Source organism: Vombatus ursinus, unplaced genomic scaffold, assembly GCF_900497805.2.
Source record: "Vombatus ursinus unplaced genomic scaffold, bare-nosed wombat genome assembly UNPS02014805.1, whole genome shotgun sequence".
Taxonomy (NCBI): Eukaryota; Metazoa; Chordata; class Mammalia; order Diprotodontia; family Vombatidae; genus Vombatus; species Vombatus ursinus.
Genome location: NW_020954583.1, coordinates 2570505 through 2592815, shown reverse-complemented (window position 1 = coordinate 2592815; position 22311 = coordinate 2570505). Strand labels below are relative to the sequence as shown.

The 22311-nt window shown below is 36.3% G+C and overlaps 1 protein-coding gene across 1 annotated transcript in view; it reads left to right on the top strand.

Moving 5' to 3' along the window:
• Positions 1–22307, top strand: part of LOC114051732 (zinc finger protein Rlf-like) — a gene marked incomplete at its 3' end in the record, with an annotated part of 91135 nt that extends 68828 nt beyond the window's left edge. The window contains exons 7-8 of the mRNA XM_027874173.1: positions 16602–16743; positions 22023–22307. Coding sequence (XP_027729974.1) covers positions 16602–16743; positions 22023–22307 — 427 coding nt within the window. The remainder of the gene's footprint in view (positions 1–16601; positions 16744–22022) is intronic.
• Positions 22308–22311: the final 4 nt, after the last annotated feature.

Here is a 22311-nt window from a genome sequence, read left to right as displayed (position 1 = left end):
GTGCTGAGCCTTTCCTGTTTCCATATTCTAGGAAGAGGTCAGGTTAGATGCATATCCATTTCCCTGGGATCAAAGACAGACACATATACACTGCCATTACTGCTTTCCTTTTTTTTTTTTTAGTGGTGAGGCAGTTGGGGTTAAGTGATTTGCCCAGAGCCACACAGTTAGTGAGTGTTATGTGTTTGAGACTGGATTTGAACTCAGGTCCTCCTGACTCCAGGGCCAGTGCTCTATCCACTGTGCCACCTAGCTGCCCCCATTATTGCTTTTCTTAATACCAGAGTCAGAAGTTTATTAGGGCCCTGTGATAGAGCATATAGTTATCTCTTCTCTCCATTCCCAGATCTTCTTTAAATGAGTCATCCCCTAGAGAATTCTTGCCTTGCAACTAGAAGCTTACCTTGAAGCTCAAACCAAACCCCTTTAATCTGACAAAGTTATAATAATGGAATAAATTAGAAGTATTTCCCTGGAATCATTACAGATCCTGGCTGAACTCTTGTAACTCTTCTTGGCTTTTAATCACCCTGCCTTAGTCTCTCAGGTGTTCTGAATCTACTGTTCTTTTACACTTGCTATTTGGCATAAATTGTTCCCATTTAACCATATTCTTTACATTTTACATCTATCCCCATGACAGAAGAGTCTCATGATTAACTACTACAAAGCTACTAGTAATAACTACTAACTCTTCCAACCTCAATATTCTAATTTCAAAATATAGACTCCTATCCAGAAACACTTATCAGGCTGGCTTTAATGCAGTAAAAGTCTTCATTGGTCATGTATGTAATTATATCAGAGGGATTTTACCTATAGATCACTGACTATTACAGGAAGATTTTTTTTAGAAGAATCTCAGAAGACATTAGCTATTTCTCTCCCTATTATGCAAACCACCTGGGATGGTATGAGTTTAGTATCTATAAGTGTGGTGATTGCCAGATACCATGGCTAATTTTATTTTGGTGTGATCTCATAGGAGATCAAACGAGCTTCCTGTATTTGATGAAAAATACTTGTTTTCTGGGATCATAATTATATTTGATGAGGAAAGGTAGTTAAGTCTCACAACAGAGGATGCCTTTAACCACCTTTCAGAATAAGCCTCACAATCTTTTCAATCAAGTCAGTAGAATATATTTATATATAGCATGTCCCAAAAGTCTTAGTGCATTTGAGAGGTGAGGAGGATAGTGGAGATAGTGGAAGAGTGGTGGTGGGGACTAAGGCCTATCTCATAGAAATAGAACTACCTAAAAATAAAGACCAAGGACTTTGCAGTCAGTCCAGTGAAACCTCCTTCGCCAAAGATAGGAAAAATCCTTATCTATACATTGAGAGTAGAGGTGAGGTATCTAACTTTGAATCAGTGGTGTTCCATAGCCACTACTCATAATCAGAGATGGCATATCAGACTTCCTGATCTTTTTTCTTGTAGGCAGTCAGGATCCACAGCCCCTGTGTCCTCATTGTGTTGTTGTTTAATCGTTTTTCAGTCATGTCCGACTCTTTGTGGCCCCATTTGGGGTTTTCTTGGCAAAGTTACTGGAGTGGTTTGCCATTTCCTTCTCCACCTCATTTTATAGATGAGGAAACTGGAGCAAACAGGGTTAAGTGACTTGTCGGGGGTCACGTAGCTAGTAAGTGTCTGTGGCTACATTTGAACTGAAGAAGATGAGTCTTCCTGACTTCATGACTGGCCTGATGCTCTATCCATTGTACCACCTGGCTACCCAATTACCTGATATCCTCATTGTATTTTTCCTGAATTCCCTCAACCCCTGCTTTACTCTACCCTGTCAAAAAAATACTTAAAGCTGACACTCATCATCTACTATTCTTCTTCCTTGGAGAACTAGAGAAACTTTTCCATAATCCAAGGTAGATTCATACTTTGTTCTTCAGTCTTCTTCAATCCTAAATCCTTAGACAAATCATTACCCTTCTGAGCCTTAGTTCCTGGATCTCATAACATCTATCTTCATATGTTTATGAAACTCTTTAAAATTATATCCCTGAACAAAATATCCCCACTTACTTGAATTGGTTGAATTGGTTTTGTGTTCTAGACCTCGCAAATACAAACCTCCATAATCTAATCTTTCTTGAAATCATTGAGTTTGTTTTATATTTCAGTGACATCCAGAGACATCTCTTCAAGACTTTTTTCTGATAAGAGACAAGAGTATGCCCTGGTGGCTTGACCAGTAGAAACTTTGCCTTTTCTTATCATCCAACTCTCTGGTAGATTTCTTGACCATCTGCCCTGCCACTGAATTCCCACTTTATATCTCCCTTGTTATGGAAATAGTAATCATTAAAGTACCACTTTGTTCCTGGAAAAGCTATGTGAATTGACTCCTTTATGGCTTCCCTCCCTACCCTTGTGATTTCCTAAGCCAAAATACCCTTCTTTTGGCTACCACTCCCTTTTTATGTGTTGTCCCTCTCACTGCCACCTAAGATGTAAATTTCATGAGAGCAGTACTTGTCTTGCCTTTGTATTTGTATTCCTAGATCTTAGTATAGTGCTCAGTACATAGTAAACACTTGCAGCTTTTCTTTCACTTCATTAATTCATTTTTAATAAGTAGTTGATGAAACGGTAGATCAAGGGAAAAAGTTTCATGCTCCCTATCATCCTGAATTCAGGAGGCTTAAACTTTAAATTTTAAAAATCTGTATTATTCCTCCCAAATAGTACATATATTGGAACTTATTTTAATTTAAAGGTAAGAAAAACTTTTCTTCAAGATTCCAAAGTCTTTAGTTTCATTTAGCCAATGACATTGCTAACTTAGATTTCAGTACTACATGACTTACTCCTTCTTGACCTCTGTAATTCTTACTAATGCTCTTCTCCTGGCCAGACCCCATATGAGTTACTCACAGTCACATACTCTTGAACTCAACAACTCATTTGCTATTGGGGAAATCTTTGAAAGATCATGGAAGACAGAAGAAGTACTACAAGACTGAAAAAGGGCAAATGTTCCTATATTTTTTTCAAGAGAACAAAAGAAGATCATAAATTCGCAGCTGGAAGGAATTTATTTATAGGCCATCCGTTTCGGCTCTTTTTTTTTTTCTTTACAAATAAGAAAACTGTGGCTCAGGGTATTTAAGTGGCTTGCCTATGGTCATAAAGTAAGTGTCAGAAGGAGTGTTTGAAACCATGTCTTTGCAACTCCAAGTCTGGCTCTATGCTCATTATACTATGCTGCCTTAGGGAAGTGGGCTAAATCTTTATAGCATAGACTGGTGATCTTTGAGTCCTCATTTTTCAAAATGTATTTTTGAGCTTTTGAAAAGAGAAGTAACATTTTTAGCATCACTGAAAGCTATCATAGCTTCATCAAGATCAGATTATGGCAGATTAACTTAATTTTCTTCTTTGACAAGGTGTCTGGACTGATCATTCAGGGAAATGTTGTAGCCATAACATACCTGGATTTCAGCAAAGCAGTTGATGCAGTCTCTAATGCAATCTTTGTAGACATAAAGGACAGATATGACCTACATAGTTTAGTTGGATGGATTCAAAACTGGTTAAATGATCAGACTCATTGTAGTCATTAATGGGTCAATTTCAGTCTGAAAGGAGAGGTGTCTTTGGTTGAAATATCTGTCCTTGGCACTGTGCTGGTCAACATTTTTACCAGTGGCTTGGATAAAGCCATAGCAGTTGTGTTTATCAAATTTTGGGAAGCGATAACTAACACGTTGGTTGATGAAACGTAGGTCCAAAAAAAAGAAAGATCTCTGTAGGCTAGAGAAATGGATTAGATCTAATAAAAATAAAAGTTAGTAGGGATAAATGTGAAATTTTATACTTATGTTAAAAAAAAAGTCAATAAGTACAGAATGACTAGACAACAGTTTGTATAAAAGAGATCTAGAAGTTTTAATAGGCTACAAGCTCAAAATGAGTGAAGAATGACAACAATAACTACAACAAACAAAATAAAATAAAAAAAAAACTTTGATGTAATTTTAAGCTTCATTAAGCAAAGTGTGACCAGGACATAGGAAATGTTCTTTAGTCCAACTGAACTCTGCCTTGGTCAAACCATGTCTGGAATATTACATTCAATTTTCAGTGCCATATTTTATGGAGAACATTGACAAACTGGAGCACATCCAGAAGAGAGAGATCAGAATTGATAGAATGGAAATCATGCCATATAAGAATCAGTGGAGGTAACTGGGTTATATATAGAAAAGACAGAGTGGAAGAGGAGAGGATGATAGAAATATGGTAAAGCCTTCGAGGACTTTAAAGCAGAAGTAGACTGTCTTCGTCATAGCCTTAGAAACCTAAACTACAGTAATACCTGGAAACTGTAAGATTCAGATTTCAACTTGATATAAAGAAGAACTTAGAGCTATAAAAAGTAGGATGATTACCTCACTTTGTAGTGGATTTCTCCTCACTAGAGATGTTAAAGTAGAGGCTGAATAACTTCTTATCATTAGTGTTAGAAAATAGATTGTTTTTAGGTATGGGTTGGAATAAATGATGGTCCTTTTTGAGTTAGATGTGATTCACTATGATTCTGGAATCCTCTTCTGTTGACTTTTCAAGCTTTAAGAGCTGTTTAGTGTGATGAACATGCTAAGGCTGCTGTATGTCACCTCTCCCTTACTTGACCATTCATAGTTCGTTCATTGTCAGGAGCATACATATATTGCCTAACTTTCGAATTCAGGGAATCTGTTCTTATTAGGAAGAGTCCCTCCACATCATTCTGTTAGGACTAAAAATAAGCAAGTTATTTATAAAAAGCCTTCAGAGAGACTTTGAAAAAAAATCAGTCCTAATCCTACTAAGTAGCCTGGTGACCATTTGCTACATTTAACCTGTTCAGTTCTCTGTACACAAGTCAGATCTGAACAGTGCTTCCCAGAGGAACACGTAGCAAGAATAGACAACAGGATCACTGACTTCCTCAGCATCAAGCAGTACGGTCAAGCAAAAAAGTCCTGGAATCAGGATGAAATATAGACAGCAAATTTCAAAAATGGGAGAAACTGGCAATAGATCTCTTTGCTACTGAGGTAGCAATAGACCTCTTTGCCACAAATGACAAGCTATCCTAATTTGACAATTCTTAAATTTTGCTTTTCCTTGAATTCATGAAATCATATCAAAAATCTGGAGCCAAATATATATCCTAACAGCCTTCTTCTCATCCATGCAAAAAAACCTACATCTAATGATCTAATTGCCCTATTCCCTTCACAGGATTTTCTTTTCACCTGAACAGTTTCACTTTTCACATTCTTTAGCCATACTTGAGAATGTATCCTCAGATAATTCATATGCTACAACTTATTCACAGCCATTCTTTGTTTTATTTTTTATGGCCATTCTTTAATGGCCTTAAAGTACATCCCTGTATTTTCCAGTTTTTTGCCATCACAAAAAAAAAGTTCCTAATAATACTTTTTATAAACATCAGACCTTTTCCTATTTTATTGATCCCTTTTGAGGACTGGCTTAGCAGTGGTTTAGCTGGGTCATTGTATACACACTGATTAGAAACTTTTGTGTTTAATTACAAATTGCTTTCCATAATGGTTGTTTCCAGTTAATAAGTCCACAAACTGATGTATCTATTAATGTTCCTATTTTCTCACAGCCCCTCCAACATTTATGATTTTTCATTTTTTGTTTGGCATTCTGAGAATGAGGTGGAATCTCACGAGTTGCTCTTATTTTCATTCCATTTCATTTTCATTAGTGATTTGTAGTATTTTTTTTTCACGTGCTTATAGATAGCTTGAGTTTTTTTCCCTTGGTAAGAATAGGAATCATTCCTCTTCAGATTCTTATACTGTTTATCAGTTGAGGAATGGTTCTTATTCTTATAAATTTGAGTCCATTTCTTATGTATCTTAGAAATGAATCATTTAAACTTGCTTTAAAGCTTCCTCCCACTCGCACAGTTACCTGTTTCCCTTCTAATTTTAAATACATTGGTTTTGTTTGAAAACTTTTAATTCTCTGTGATCAAAATTGTCCATTTTATCATCTATGATCCTTCTGTTATTTTTTTACTGAGATTGAAAAACAGTCCAAATAGGTATTTTCTCCTTAAATGTCCTTCTAGTCACCTAAATGCCAGGCACCAGAAAGACACCCACAAAAACCCAAAGGAGGGAATTAAACTCGTTACCTAAAAGTCCCTTCCACAGGCCTGGTACAGGTCTTGGAACATAGATGTAGATTTTAGGTCTTTGCCAATGTCCTTAAGTACCATCACTAGATGATATGCCCTCAAGATATAATCAGTAAACATGTACCTTCAGGCTACTTAATCTTTTTACTTCTCCAGAGTAAGGAAATCTTCCCCCTACCCTTCTACTTAAAGGTTGTCAGTCATTGTAGAAGTTATTTTAAAATATTCCCATCAAATATCACTCATTTCTCTTCACCCCCAATGAGACATGCTTTTCCATAGGATTTAAAATTAAGTAAATTTCCCACCTTGTTTTTTGGATGAAAAGTGAAGGAAAGTCAGACCCAAAAAGGTTAAATAATTTGCTTTTAGTCATATTATGTATTTTGTAGCAGATGGCTATCTTCCTAATAGTGATTAGTTAAGTGAAAAAAATAAAACACTCTCCATTCACTAGAAACCTGAAGGAAAAAGATATTAGATTTGTATCCTACAGAATTGCAAAGCAGGGAGTGACCTCAGAGGTCATCTAAGCCAGCCTTTATATCTCAAGAAAGCATTTATAAGATCATTGATTTGGTGTTAGAAGAAAGGTTACAGGTAATCTAATTCAGCCCATCATTTACAGTTGAAGAAACAGACAGAGGGGTTAAAGGACTTGCCTAAGATCATACAGTAGTATTGTTTCCAAAGCCAGCATTTTTCCAACATGCTGCACTGCCCCCAATAGCATTATTAGCCATCTCTCCTCCAATGGAGAAAAACCTATTACTTCTTGAAATAGTTCATGCCATCTTTGGAAGGTTCTCATTATTAAGAAATTTTTTTTCTGTTCTAAATCTGCCACTTTGCAGCTTCCACTCATTGTTCCTAAGTCTTATCTCTTGGGTCAAGCAGAACAAGCCTCAACCCCTTTCAATATTACAGCCATTTAAAAATAGAATAGCTACCATATTTCCCTTAAGTGCTTTCTTCTGCAAGCTAGACATCCTTTATGCCTTCAGCTAATCTTCATGTGACATATGAAGTATTCAGTTCCCTCACTATCCTGGTTGCCATCCACTAAGTGTATTCTTTGTCAGTGACCTCCCTAAAATGTCTTATAGTGCTCAGAACTGAACTTAGTACTCCAGATGTGGCATGATTAGGGTAGACTGTTCATCCCCAGTGTAGTCTTAAATTTCTATATGAACCAAAGCATAATTCCTCCTGGGGAGGTCTCCATACTCTAGATGTGAGAAGTTTTTATATTTCAACCTAGAGAAATTGATGAACATAAGCCAACGGGTTTTTTTTTTTATTTCCTTTGTCATAAAACCAATCTTTTTTTTTTAACCTAGCTAACAAGATTATTTATTTCCATTGTAAAATAAAACTACCCTGATCATTTTTCCCAGTCAGGGCCAGTGTGGCCATTGTCAGAGTTTTATTTCACCTTTGCAACATCTCCCGAATACATGGCCTTCCCTCCTCTGACACTGGCACCATCCTCCTTATGTGGTTTCATAAAACTATCTATTGCTCTAGGATCTAGTTTCCTAAGTAGAATTAATTATATTCTTATGACAGGTCTTGGCATGATCTTGTGTCTCCTGTGTTTGTCCAGTTATAAAATCTGTCAGAAGGAAATTGAACTTTTGGAGGAATCATTTAACTCAGAACTTTCTCATAACATCTGTTAAAAGGCTAGGCTAGGTTAAGTTCTCTTTAATAGTTTTCTTCCTTCTCTGATCAGAAGATGTCGTTGGAAAAACCTTGCAGACCTTTGTGCAGGTGTCACTTCATTGGGTCCAGTAGACCCAAACGACTCTACAGCAGACCACTTAGCTATGTCCATGGCATGACTAAAACCCTTCCAATAACTGACAGTTTAAGAGTGCCACTTCGAATAATAACTTTTCAACTCAGAACTTTAGAAAAATAAGCAAGTATGCTGTCAAATAACTGGTGTTTTTCCATCATTTTTTATCAATTCCAAGAGGATCATAATAAAGCTGACATCAGTTTAGATTGTCTGAAGCTCTTACAGCTTTTTTAAAAAGCAGATATAAAAATATTTAAGTATAAAAGGGAAGCATTGTAATATAGTGACCAATAGCCTTAGACTAGAGATAGACCTGGATCCTAGTCCCATGTTTACCACTAACCAGTTTTGTGATTTGGACTAGATTGGGTTTGTTCAGCTACCGATTGAAAGAGTTGAATTGAATAATGTCTAAAATTCTTTGAGCTGTAAAATTCTCTAGTTTGGTGGACTAAATGGAACATCCACACTGATGGCTAACATATTCATTGAAATTTCTGGTATTTATTTATATATTGCTTTGCAATTATCCTCTGGTTGTTTCATTTAGGTATATTATGTTTTTCCAAGTAGTCTATGAGCTGGTCTAAAGCAAGAATTATATCTTCTATCATTTTTCTTTTAACCTTAAAACTGCAATGTGTATTTACTTAGCAAATTTTATATTAATTAATATATTTGGCTTTGTTTTGATTTTAGAATTTTTTTTTCCTTTTGCACCAGTGATTTCGTTTATGTAGGGATTATCCAATAAGGAATCTCCCTTAGCCAATGCAAATCAGCAACTATAGCTTTTAGGGGTAAAGGAACAAACTTTTATATAGTACCTGCTATTTGCCAAGCATGTACTTTACAGATATCTCTTTTCTTTTTTTTTTCTTTTTTTTTCTTTTTTTTTTTTTTTAGGCAGTTGGGGTTAAGTGACTTGCCCAGGGTCACACAGCTAGTAAATGTCAAGTGTTTGATCTGAGGCCAGATTTGAACTCAGGTCCTCCTGACTTCAAGGCCGGTGCTCTATCCACTGCACCACTTAGCTGCCATTTAGATACCTCTTTTCATCTTGAAAACAATTCTGGGAGATAGGAGCTGTTTTTATCCCCATTTTACAGTTGAGAAAACTGAGGCAGATAGAGGCTAGATGACTTGGCTGGTATCCCACAGCCATTAACTATCTGAGGCTACATTTGAACTCAAGTCATCCTGACTCCAAGCTGAGCACTCCACTCTGCCACTTGGCTGCTTTAGTCTTGAAGAATTGCCTGGGGCACTGAGAGATTAAGTAACCTTTTCAAGGTCACAGAACCTGGCTATGTCAGAAAGGTCTTGAAGCCCAGGTTTTTCGAACTCTTGGGGAATTCTTTTATCTTATACCACACTGCCTTCCTTTAGACATTTACTTTAATCACTCCTCATAATTTTTTAAAGTACTACTATTTAACTTTTATAAAACAGTTAAATTTATTTTTTAAATTTTATAAAAGGACATGCATTTAAACACAAAGAAAACTTAAGTGAATGAATGGTTCTTGCCTGAATCACATTTTTTTTTTAAATAGTTCTTTTCATTCTATCTAACCTTTAGATTTTCTTTAGGGGAAGAACTTTCAACACTTTCTTTGTTGCATGTCTGATTTAAAATACTATTTGTCTAATAGCTGGTGCTTTTAAACTTCCACTTAGGAACTTCTTATCTGTTATAAAATAACAAACTTTGGCATTTAATATATTGTACTGAATATGTTTCCAGTATATCTTAATCACATGCAAGTATAAAATATGATCCATTTATACTTGAAGTTAAAGTAACCTTTTATATATATATATATATATATATATATATATATATAGAACCTTAGAGGCCTATTTTCAAGTATTGCCAAAACTAAAATTTCAATAAAATGCTGCCAAAGGACAGATTGATATAGGGAAGTCCTGGGTAAGGAAACTCAATGCATGTCAGCATTTTCTCTGCAAAATAATGGTCTTAGTTGACTAAAGCACTGAGAGGAAAAGTAAGGTAGTTGCCTAGTTTCACACACCCAGTATGTATAAAATCAATCAATCACTAAATATTTATTGAGCACTTACTACATGTCAGGTACATTGCTAAGTACTGGGCATACAAAAAAGAGGTAAAAGACAGTCCCTGCCCACAAGGAAGGAGCTCACAATCCAATGGGACAGTTAAAAAGGGAAGGCACTAGAGTTAAGAGTAGTTAGCAAAGGCTTCCTGTAGAAAATGGGATTGAGGTTGGGACTTGAAATAAGCCAGGGAAGCCAGGAAGTGGAGATGAGGGAGGATATTCCAGGCATGAGGGAGAGCCAAAGAAAATGCCAGAAGCATTTGTATGTGGAATAACAAGGACACCAGTGGCACTGGATCAAAGAATACAAGATGAAAAGTTAGGTGTAAGAAGACTGGAAAGGTAGGAGTGGAGGGGTGAGGGGGTGGAAGGGGTTATGAACATCTTTGAATGCTAAACAGAAGATTCATAGTTGATCTTGGAGGCTACTGAGTGTCATTGTAATTTATGGAGTAGGGGTGATGGAGGTGACATGGTTCAATCCTCACTTTAAGAAAATCACCTTGATGATTGAGTGGAGGATGGGTTGAAGTGGGGAGAGATTTGAAGCAGGCAGGCCTCCCAGGAAGCTATTGCCACAATCCAGGCATGGGGTGATGAGTGTCTGACTAGGGTGGTGCCAGTATCAGAAGAGAAAAGGTATATTCAAGATATTTACCAAGGTGAAACCAACAGTCTTGGCAATAGATTGGATATATTGGGGGAGGGGGCGGAAGGGAGTTGAGAGATAATGAGTTGAGGATGATACCTAGGTTGAGAGCCAGAAGGAACTAGGAGGATGGTATTGTCCTCTTTAGTAATAAGAAAGTTAGGAGAGCAGGATAGTTTAGCGGGAAAGATAATTAGTTCAATTTTGGACATGTTGAGTTTAAGATGTGTGCTGGACCTCCAGTTCAAGATGTTCAGTAGGCACTTAGAGATGCGAGATTAGATGTCAGATAAATTGTAAGCTAGATGGCTCAGTGGATAGAATACAAGACCTGAGTTTAAATCCAACCCCAGACACTAGCTGTGTGACCCTGGGCAACCCAGTTAATTGATGAAGTCAGAACCCAGATTGTAATGGATAAAAAGGAGAGAAAGTGGAGGCAGCTATTATTGTACATAGCCCTTTGAACATGTTTGTAGGCAGTGGGGAAGGAACTAATAGGGAGAGAATGAAGAAAAGTTATAGAGTGGGGATGATGGAGGGGACAGTCTATTAAAGGAGACTAGAAGGAATGAGATGGCCTGTGCATTAGAGCGGTGGGACTTGATAAGGATTAAGGTCACCTCTTTGACTGAGACAGGGGTGGAGATAGTGGCAGAAGCCATATAAGTGATGAGATGAAGAGGCAGCTTATAATGAATGGCCTCAATTTTTTCTAGAAAATGTAGGCAATATTCTCAGCTGAGAGGGTGGGGGGTAGCTAAGGTTAGGCATGGGATGTTTGCGGAGACAGGATAAGTTTTGAAAGAGCTGCAGTGGAGAGTGAGATAGTGAGTTAATAGTGGAGGTGTATAAGGATTGCCTGGCAGCAGTGAGGGCCCAGTTGAGGTTGTATAACATAAATTACATAAATTTATAGTGGGACTGAGTCAGAATGGAGGCATGATTTTCTCCACCTTCATGAAGCAGCATGCATGTATGTATGTAGTTGTGAAGGCTGCAAATTATGGGAGTGATCCCAGGCTAAAGCTCGGAAGGGCATTATCAGTGATATGGTAAAGGCATTAGGGATTCAAGAGAGAAGGACTGTATAGAGTTGAATGTATTCACCAAGAGGTTAAAATGAGGAAAAGAGGAAAGAGAGGCTTCTGCAGGGGAAATTGCCTGGAAGAGAACTGAAGGGTCAAGGGATTGGAAGTGTCAGTGTGGATAAAGTATATTATTTTCTAATAGAAGGCAGAGGAGAAGAGGTGGAAAGCCAATTCACTATAGTTAGAGAAGGGGATTTTGAAATTCATGAACGTGGAGGTGGTTCATTTGTGAGTGATGGCAAGATCAAGGGTATGGTCATGTTTGTGGCTGAGGTGGGGTAGAGTAATAAGAGGTCATGGGAAATGAGTAGGTTGAAGAAACTGAGTAGTTAATATTTGAGGGACAGTCAGTATATGGGATGAAGTATATTCATAGGAGAGTAGGAATTGAGGGGAAGAGAAAATTTGTGAGCTAGATCCGGAACTGAATTGAGGAAGAAAGGGGAGTAATAGGGTCTATATACTAAACAACTACCAGGATTTTGATTGGGTGGTATATATGAATAGCACAGACCTCAAAGGAAGAGAGGTTACTGAGTGCTGGAGGCAGGAGGAAAACCTGGAATTGGCAATGGGGAAGAAGGAATATTCTAGCTCTCCTGTCTTAACAAGTTAGCTGAGGGAATGAGTGAAGGTACAACCAACACTGGAAAGGGTGGACAGGGATACTGTATCATAGGGAAAGAGATAGATTTCAGTGATTGGTCAAAGATGGAAGGAGTAGGGACAAAAAGAATTAGGATGAAAGGAAGTTTGATACCTTTGGAACAGACATTCTAGAGGAATGGGATATTAATGGTGTTTAGATGGGACTTTGGGATGAGAAGCTTGAGAGGGATGGGAATAAGGAATCAGGAGGTAAGGAATGGGAAATAGAATTTGTATGATCTAGAGGTGTTCAGTATCACTGGGTGTATAGAGTGTGAACAGGTCCAAGTATGTTCATCATTGAGTGGAAAGAACAACTTCTCTTCCCAAAGGAGCTTGGAAATCAGGTAGGAGAAAATCCAGAACATGAGATGGAAGCCACATTGCCAGGAGGCAGCAGTTGAACCCAGATCTTTATCATATTATGATAATGACATAGAAATACAACCATTATTAATTACCTACTTTTACAAAGCAAACAGATACTATGTATTGGCAGCAATATAAAGTTTACATAAGACATAGTCCCTCTACATAAGGTATATATAGTCTAGTAGGGGGGCATAAGGCATCAACAAATAACTATAATGTATGCTGCTACATAATATGTTAGAATATTATGTAAAATAAAAGTGTTAAGTGAGGTTTTGGGGGGAAAGTTATTTATTACTAACCATGGAAATTGGGGATGGTTTCCTGAAGGAAAGGGAACTTTTTTGTTGGACTTAAAAGAGGAGGGGGAATTTAATAGGTGAAAAAGAGGAGGGGAGAGTATTTTAGGAATATAGGACAGCCTGAATGAAAACATAGAGCTATAGGAACATCCTACATTTTCAGGGTAGGGGGAAGGGAAAGTACTTTAGTTTGGCTGTAATGTATCTAGACTGTGTGGGAGGGGAATAACAAGACTCAGGTTATTTCCAAACTGTAGAAGTTCTGGAACACCAAGTATATAAGTTTGAAGTTTATTTGGTTAGCAACAAAGAATATGAAGATTTTTGAACAGACAAGTGGCATTACAAATGTGAGTGTAAGGAAGATTTTTTTTTTATAATAGTATAATGAGTATATTGGAAATGGGAGAAAGTGAAGGCTGGAAGATGTGTTGGGAAGTTGTAGTAATAGTTTAGATGAGAGGTAATAAGGATCTGTCCTGGGGAGGTGGGGAGTTGGTGTGTGCAGTGAGAATAAATATGACTTGGATAACTTAGATGTGAATAGGAGAGGGAGAATGAAGAACCCGAGATAACAGAAGACAAATCCTTGGGAAACACCCATTTAAGGGGCTAAGAAGAAAAGAGACAGGATCCCTGAAAAGTAGGATAAGAATTAAAGTCAGTCAGTAAACACTTAATAAGCACTTGCTATGTGCTAAGTACAAAGAAAGGCAAAAAAACAGTCTTTGCACTCAAGAAGCACACAGTCTAATGGAGGAGACAAGGAACAAATCAATATGAACTAAATTGTGTGTGTGTGTGTGTGTGTGTGTGTTTTAAAAAATATATATTATTATTATATAATTACCAGAGGGAAGAAAGTGGAATTAAGAGGGGTTGAGAAAAATGAGATGAAGCAGAGAAGCCAGTAGGCAGAAAGATGAGAAGGGAGAGCATTGTAGTCCTGGTGGACAACCAGAGAAAGTAACCAAAGCCTAGAGATGGAGTGTCTTGTTCGTGGAATAGCGTGGAGGCCAGTATCACTGGATTGAGGAGTGCATAGTGGGGAGTAAGGTGTAAAACGACTGGAAAGGTAGGGGGCAAGGTTATAAAGGGCTTTGAATGCCAAATAGAGGGTTTTGTATTTGATCCTGGGGGCAATTTCGAGTCTCTAGAGTTTTGAGTGAAGGGTAGGGAATGTAACATGGTCAGACCTGCACTTTAGAAAAATCTTTTTTTTTTTTTTTTGACTGATTAGAGGATGGGAGAGGGGAGAGACTTGAGGCAAGGAGATGATAAAATTCTGCACTAGGATGGTGTCAGTGACAGAGGAGGGAAGGCTACGGAAGCTACGTATTCAAGAGATGTTGCAAAGGTGAAATTAAAAGGCCTTGGCAGCAGATTGGATATATGGAGAAGATATATTGAATAAAGGAGTTAAGAGAGAGATAGTGAGGAGCTGAGGGTAATACCTGGGTTGTGAGCCTGAGTGATGAGGAGAATGGTATTGCCCTTTAATGTAATAGGGAATTTAGGAAGCATGTTTAGGGGGAACAATAATGAATTTCATTTTAGAGACATTGAGTTTAAGATGTCTACTGGACATCCAGTTCAAAATGTCTGAAATCCAATTGGAGATTCAAGATTTGAGGTCAGTAAAGAGGACAAGATAGGTATATTTGAGAATCATCAGCATATAGATGGTAATTAAGTCCATAGGCGCTGACTAAATCACCAAGTAATATAGGAGAACAGAATAGGACCAAGGACAGAATCCTATGGGACACCTATGGTTAGAGAGTGAGATCTGGATGAGGGTCCAGCAAAGGAACAGCCAGTACTGGAAAACGGGTAGTCAGGAAAGCTGTGTCATCAAAGTGGAGCCAGGTTTCAGTAGTAGCTAGTAAATGAAAAGAATGGAAGAGGAAAAACACTTAGGATGAAGAGAAGTTTGTTGCCTTTGAAACAGGCCTTCCATGGGGCACAGTTGAAGGGGTGGGTGGTATTTGATTGGATCTTTGCGATGGAAGGGTTGACAGGGATGGGAATAAGGAATTGATTGGTGGGGGACTGGAATAAGGGGATTGGATGATGATCTCCAGATGTTTAAAATCACTGGGATGTGTTGGGTGTGACCAGAGGTGAGAATGTTCATCACTCAGTGCAAGAAGCCTCTCCTCTTCCCAAAGGAGGCTGGAGATCAGAATGGAGACAAGTGCAGTATGAGACAAGATCAGATGGCAGATTGAGTGTGATGTCTGTTAAAGTAGAGGGAGATGAGAGCATCTTCTAGGATGAGATGATCAAAAATTGCAAAAGGCCAAAATGGAGGATTATTGGATTTGTCAATTAGTGCATCATTAATGATCTTAAAGCAGTTCCAGTGGAATGATGGGGGCAGAAACTTGATTGCATCAGGCTGAGGAGAAAGTGGATGACGAGTCAGTGGGTTGACTGGTTGTAGACACATTTTCCCCAAAAAGTTTGACATTGAGGGAGAGAAGATAGAAAAGTCAAAGAAACAGTTTTTAAGCATTGGAGAAACTGTAGTGTGTTTGAGAAAGAGTCTAGTGGTGATCAAGAGATTAAACATATATTTAAAAGAAGGGATGCACTTCTACTTAAGTCTTAAAGGAAGTGGGATTGAGAACAGAGGGATTATGAATCTTTATGATTAGTAGGATATCTCTACTGTGACTGGCGAGAAGGAAGCAAGGGTGTTGATACTGAGATAGCTTGAGAAAATGAGGATGGGTAGTAGGAAGCTAAGTCTTCCACTATGTTTTTTTGGACGGTGACATTTTCTTTGGTGGCAAGATAGGAAAAGAAAAAGTTTGGAATTGCTATAATGAAGTGAAATAAGGAGTCAAGAGTAGTATAAGATTATTGAGCAGTTGCAAGATAGCCTTTTTGAAATATTTTTCCATATACACATCAAAGACCTTTTACTAAGTATCAGAATTTGTTATAATCATATGGTTATATTTGCCAGCATCTGATCTAGCTTGGGGTCCCACTACTCATAGGACTGCCACTGCTTTTTTTTTGTTTGTTTGTTTTGTTTTTTGGGGTTTTTTTTTTTGTTTTTGGTTAGACAGTGGGATTAAGTGACTTGCCCAGAGTCACACAGCTAGTGAATGTTATGTGTCTGAGGCTGGATTTGAACTCCGGTCCTCCAGACTTCAGGCCGGCGCTCTATCCACTGGGCCACCTAGCTGCCCCCCCCCCCTTTTTTTAAACAGCTTCTGCCTCTCATATCTAACAGCAAGAATAGGGTGGAGACTGATATGAATAATCACAACCACTTGTCAGATATCTTAAGTGATGATAGCTTTGATGTAATGGGTTGGACTAGATGACTTCTGATTATGTACCATTTCCACTTACTTTGCATACCCCCCATCCAGCCTACTACAGAACAGGATGCTATAGCTAATACTAAGCTTAATGGTATTTTTACATTTTTTTTTTTCTTTTACAGGGACTTGATTTTCATATGGAGTAAACTGCAACTTAAATCTAATCCTTCAAAGCAAGTTTTTGTAGACCAATGCTACCAGCTTTTAAGGACAGCAACTAATGTGAGAGTCATTTTTCCTTTCATGAAAATAATAAAAGATGAGGTAAATTTTTTTAATTTTGCATTTTAAATTAAATACGATAATTCAATTTCAAATGAAACTTACATGTTGCTGAAAAAGAGTATTTAATCATAAAGAGGTAGAGAATTAAGGTATCCTTAACATTCTTTTTACATGATTCTATGATGTAAACATTGGGACTATACATGAAAAGACAGTTTAAGTGGGGAAAAAAGTAAATTTAATATTATTTTGCCATTCACTCATGACACAATTTTATCTGGGGACAAAATTTTAGCTTTACTCCAAAATCTATCTGATTTTTGATTTCCAACATTTTTTAAAAATCTGGTTGCTAATTTGTATGTTAAAGCCTATATACAGAAACTAACCTAATTTTCAGATTAACCTGTTTGTCTGCACAGTAGTAACTCTTAAGAGAAGCTTGATTCAAACATATTAAGACACTAAGTTACAATAAATTTGAAATCAGGTAAACATTTTACTTTCTTAATCTTAAGGTAGTTTTAAAAATAAAAAATTTTTTAAACTCAATACTTCAATAATTGATAAATCTTACAATATGGGTACATACTCCAATAGTAAAGAAACTATCCACATATTTTCATCCTGTGCAAGACTTGTTCATGACCTTCTATAAAACCTTCATAGTAGGTCCACCTACTGTAGTATAGATCTTTCTTTAGATCTCTTGACATTGCATGTGATATTCCATCCTTTGCAGCTCTGTAGAATCACTAGAATCATGTTGCTTTTTTTTTTTTTAATACTCCTTCATTTCAGGGAAAAACTTGGAGTCGCCAAAAACATTGCACAATTTTCCAGATGCAATGAAGTGTACTGCTATTCATTGTCCACCCATAGTATCTGACCAAGATATGTGACCTCCCCATCAGCTTTATGGACTATCTATTAAACTACATGTCATGGTCTTAGAGTAGGCATTCTTCATCCACTTGGATTTTCCTGTGTAGATATTTAGATATCTAAACCTCTAAATGATTGTGGATTTCATTTAGGACCCTCTGCAGTGTTCCAGAGCTTGACACAGTCTATACAATGTCATCTGAAAATAGGACCATTCGAAGAATGGAATTTTTATTACGTTTAGACTTGGGAATAAATATTTTCCACTATAGTGTCAGACACCTTTGGGAAGTAGATTTCTCCCTATTTTTTTCCTTCATTTTATACTAACAATCACAGACTCATCAAAGTTATCTGTAATTGCATCTCTCAAGAAATATTTTGTGATTGTAATATATTCGTGGGAGACAATTTGTTGGAAGAGAGCCTTTAAGATGGCCTTTTACTTTTCAAATAATTTTTAAAAATCAATTAAGCATGTAAGATGCTCTGTTTTCTCTGCTTTTTAGTCACTTATTTGACTGTAAATATATAGTCTGCTACAGAGTATCAAATGTGAAAGGTATAACCTCTTGTTGTCCCCCCCCCTTTTTTTTGTTTAAAGATGTTAAGGGGAGTGATATATTAGGATATGATATTATGTAAAAAGAATGCAATAATAAAACAATTTTAAAAAGTCAAACATAATAGAAACAACCAGGGCTGTCAGCAAGTCTACCTGGTTTTTAACTAAGATGCTGATCATTGCAATTTCATTATAAGCTTTGGATTATGTGAAAATTAAATGTGTTCCATATTTTTAGAAAGGTTATCTTTGATTTCTATTTGGATTCTTTTCATAAAGATTTTCTCAAGATAGAAAAGTAGACATATTGGTTGGCAGCTTTGTTGTTATAGTGGTGGTGGTTGTTTCAAAACAAACACATGATCTCTCTCCTCAGATTTTTTGAGAATCAGGTCACCTAGCATCCTCAAAATTGTGTCACTTCCAGCATAAACCTCCATTGTAAATACTTGGTCTACTCTAGCTGCTCTTCCCATTTCATTGCTTCTTTAATGTCATTTTTACTTCCTCATGCAGCACATAGGAGACTGTTACATTAGGAATCTAGATGTGGTGCCTCATATTCAAATAACTTTTTTAATCAAATAGAAATCTGGACAGATCTTTTTTCATGTTTGTTGCCATTCCAGGTACATCTTCAAATACTCTTAAAATGATCTGAAATGATTGGTTCTCTCATTGTCTTTGCAGAAACTAATTTGCACAATTTTCCATATTCAATCAAGTGCACTGCTATTCATCATCCACCCACAGTATCTGACCAAGATATGTGACCTCTCCATCAGCTTTATGGACTAGCTACTAAACTGCATTTCATGGTCTTAGAGTAGACATTCTTCCTCCACTTGGATTTTGTTGTGTAGATACTTAGATTAACCTAAACTAATTTTTACCCTTCTCTACTTCTCCCTGTTTTAAGAAATGATACAGTGCATAATCTTTCACCATTTTCCTCTCTAAGATTTTACAAATGGGTTTGTACTCTAAGCCTGGTTGCCATGTCTCTGCTTCGTAAAGAGAAGGAAAATTTGTAGGCTCTTTTGTTTTCCTCTTGTGATAATTGATTTATATTAATTATGTTTCCTTAGTTAATAATTAGGAAACTAAATGTTAACATCTCTTATTTTATCCAGTTTTAATTTAGAAGCATCAAAAGCTTGTTTTAAAAAGGTCAAGTTAGAGTTGTTTTTTTTTGCTCAACATAGCATCTCATTAAATTCTTCTAATTTGATGTTGATTTGAGGGTAGTAGGGTGAGGGGTTCCCTCTAACAAGTTGCTGGCCTGACTGTACAAAGACAATTAGCTCAAAGTGATTTTCAACATTGGTAGCTGAGTTGTTTCCTGTCTGTTAGATTATAATCAACTTCATTGGGCAATGGAGGGAAGGAGGTAAGAGGTATCTCTAGGTGTTCTGTACCTCTAAATCTCACTTAGATAGTGTTCATAGTATATAAGCATGAGGTTTCTGCTTTATCTAGAAGCTTTTGGCCTCTTTTTTTTGTTTGTTTCTTAGACCTGAACAATGTTTTTAAACAATTTTTTCACAGTCATCCCCTATGTTTGCTTTTACATTGAAGTCACTGAGCATTAAAGTAATTGATGGTTTAATTTGGAGGATCGTTTCATGTTCATAGTATTTCTCTACCTCCTCATCCTTTGCAACAGATATTGGCACATAATCTGCAATTCATAGTGGGTTTTTTACAAACATTTATCATAAGCTGTGAAATTCAAAGTGACCAAGTGTCCCAAGAAAGGATGTTACCTGTTGCCTTTGGATATATGGTAAAATCAGCTCTGCTAAATCCTATATTTGCCTCTCCAAGGACAACTTGTGGGGTGTCTTTCCATTTAGCTGCAACTTCCTTTTTTTCTTCTGATTTTACTTAATAATAATAATCAATAAATAAATTTGATTTCTTCCGGTGCAATGTTCATTCTGGTTTCTGGACAAGGATCTTTCATTTAGAGTGCCAACTGTTAATGTGTATAGATGGTTTCAAATTTTGTGATTCTTAGTATTCAACATGTTGTGAAAATAAAAAAAAATTAAGCCCCAAATCAAGGGGCTTGGCCCATTGTTAAATGGGTATGTTTCTCAATATGGGCCTTAACATATATATCAAGCAGAATCTTGAAGATTCTTTAATTCCTTCCCTAAAATTCTAGCTTGAATTTTGAACACAAAGATATGGAGAGGAAAAGCACCCCTATATTTCATTGTGGCTCCATTTAACCAACTTTGTATATGATTAATACATGTAATGAGGAGTCTTTAAGGTAAATTTTCATTTGTCATAGCTACTTTATACTTATCACATGTTCATTTTTACATCTGTCATTAGTATGCATATGAAATTGTAATATTCCTAGTTTTCATAATATAAACATTTTCAGGCTATCCATAATCATATTGCAGTACTATTGAAAGATCTTGTCATTTTGTTATTTATTTTATCATTTGAGTTAAATTCAAGAAATTCAGATTTGTCAGAGATTTATTAAATGTTTTACTAAGTGCAAAGCATCTAATAAAAACACATAAAATTACTATATAATGTGTTTAGAATATGGAAGGCAAGTGTCCATTATAGCTTATTTTTACATTTCAGCCGCTTAGGAAGGGAAATTGAAAGATGGTACACACATTCAAAATGTGTTAAAATAATTGGTTACATCATTTGAATTTTAGTACTAAATACAGAAGTCTGCTATTTGTTTGTATATGTGCCATGCCCACCTTTTAGAAGTTTTTAGAGTATCCAAAACCATTCAGGCCATTAGATATCGCTTGAATTAACGATAATAAATGAGCCCTATTCAAGTAAGAACTAATTTTATTGCCTTTCAAGTCACCAAAACAAGTTTTCAAAGCCTGAATTGAAAGGTATTTCATTTATCTTCTCTTGGGTTCTGTTTCTCTCACATAAGTTTTCATTTGATATTTACCTCATTAATAGCATTCTTGGTACTTCATTTGAACCTTTTAAAATAAACTTTCTTCCCCTCATTTGGAAGGACCCACCTGATTATTTGCAGACCGACTTTATATTGCACATAATCAAGTATCATATGAAATTATTTAATACCATTTTCTGAAAAAGTTTCTATTGATTAACATTTGAGTCTTTTAAAACCCTGTTATCAAGTAACATTATCCAGTATATAAATGTGAGTTGTTGTAATTGCTGTTTGCTGCCCCCAGATATGTACTACATGAAATTCTCTAAAGTACTGGAAATTTAGTCTGTGTACTATAGCGGCCAGTATCTAATTAATTTATGAAAATGGAAACCCACTATTGGGATTTAGAAATTTGATAAAGTTACTGTTTCTGACACATTCTATGATTTTATTGGAAAGAGAGGATTATACAGCTGTCCTGTTTCATTTGAAAATATAAAGTTGACAACTTTAAGAATGATTACGTTTTTAATCTTAAGCATTAATAGTTGAAATAAGTTTTAATATTCTTCTATTAATATTTGTCTCAACAGTTTTATATCCCAATTTGATTTTCACTTGTCTCACTGTGAATTATTACTTGTCTTGTTTTATTAATGCTCCATGAATAAGTATTGACAGATGATATAATGAAATATTTTTATATGTCTCCAAGCTGTGAATATATGTAGATTAACATATTGTGTATATATGTGTTTGAGTGCTATATAAACTTAATGTAAGAGTTAGACATTTCCTTTAAAGTCTACTGAAACACCTTCAGAAGGTTTTATTACAAGGAAATTGGAAGGGGACAAATTTGAAAGGGAAAATAAGTGAGATGCTGTTGTGCTTTCATTTCAATTTGTGCAGTGCCAAAATAAAATTCTTATATAGTAATAAAAGAAATTTTTCTTCCTTCAGGTTGAAGTAGAAGGCTTACAAATTTGTGTTGAAATATGTGGATGTGCTCTACAACTGGACCTTCAGGATGATCCAAACACTAAATGTCTAATTTATAAAACAATTGCTCATTTTTTGCCAAATGACTTGGAGATTCTCAGGATTTGTGCACTCTCAGTATTTTTTCTTGAGCGCTCCTTAGAATCCTATTATACTGTTGAACGGCTCTATAAACATCCAGATGAAGAATACAATGAATGCACTAGTTCTGTTCAGAATCGTGTTCGTTTTGAATTGCTCCCAATTTTGA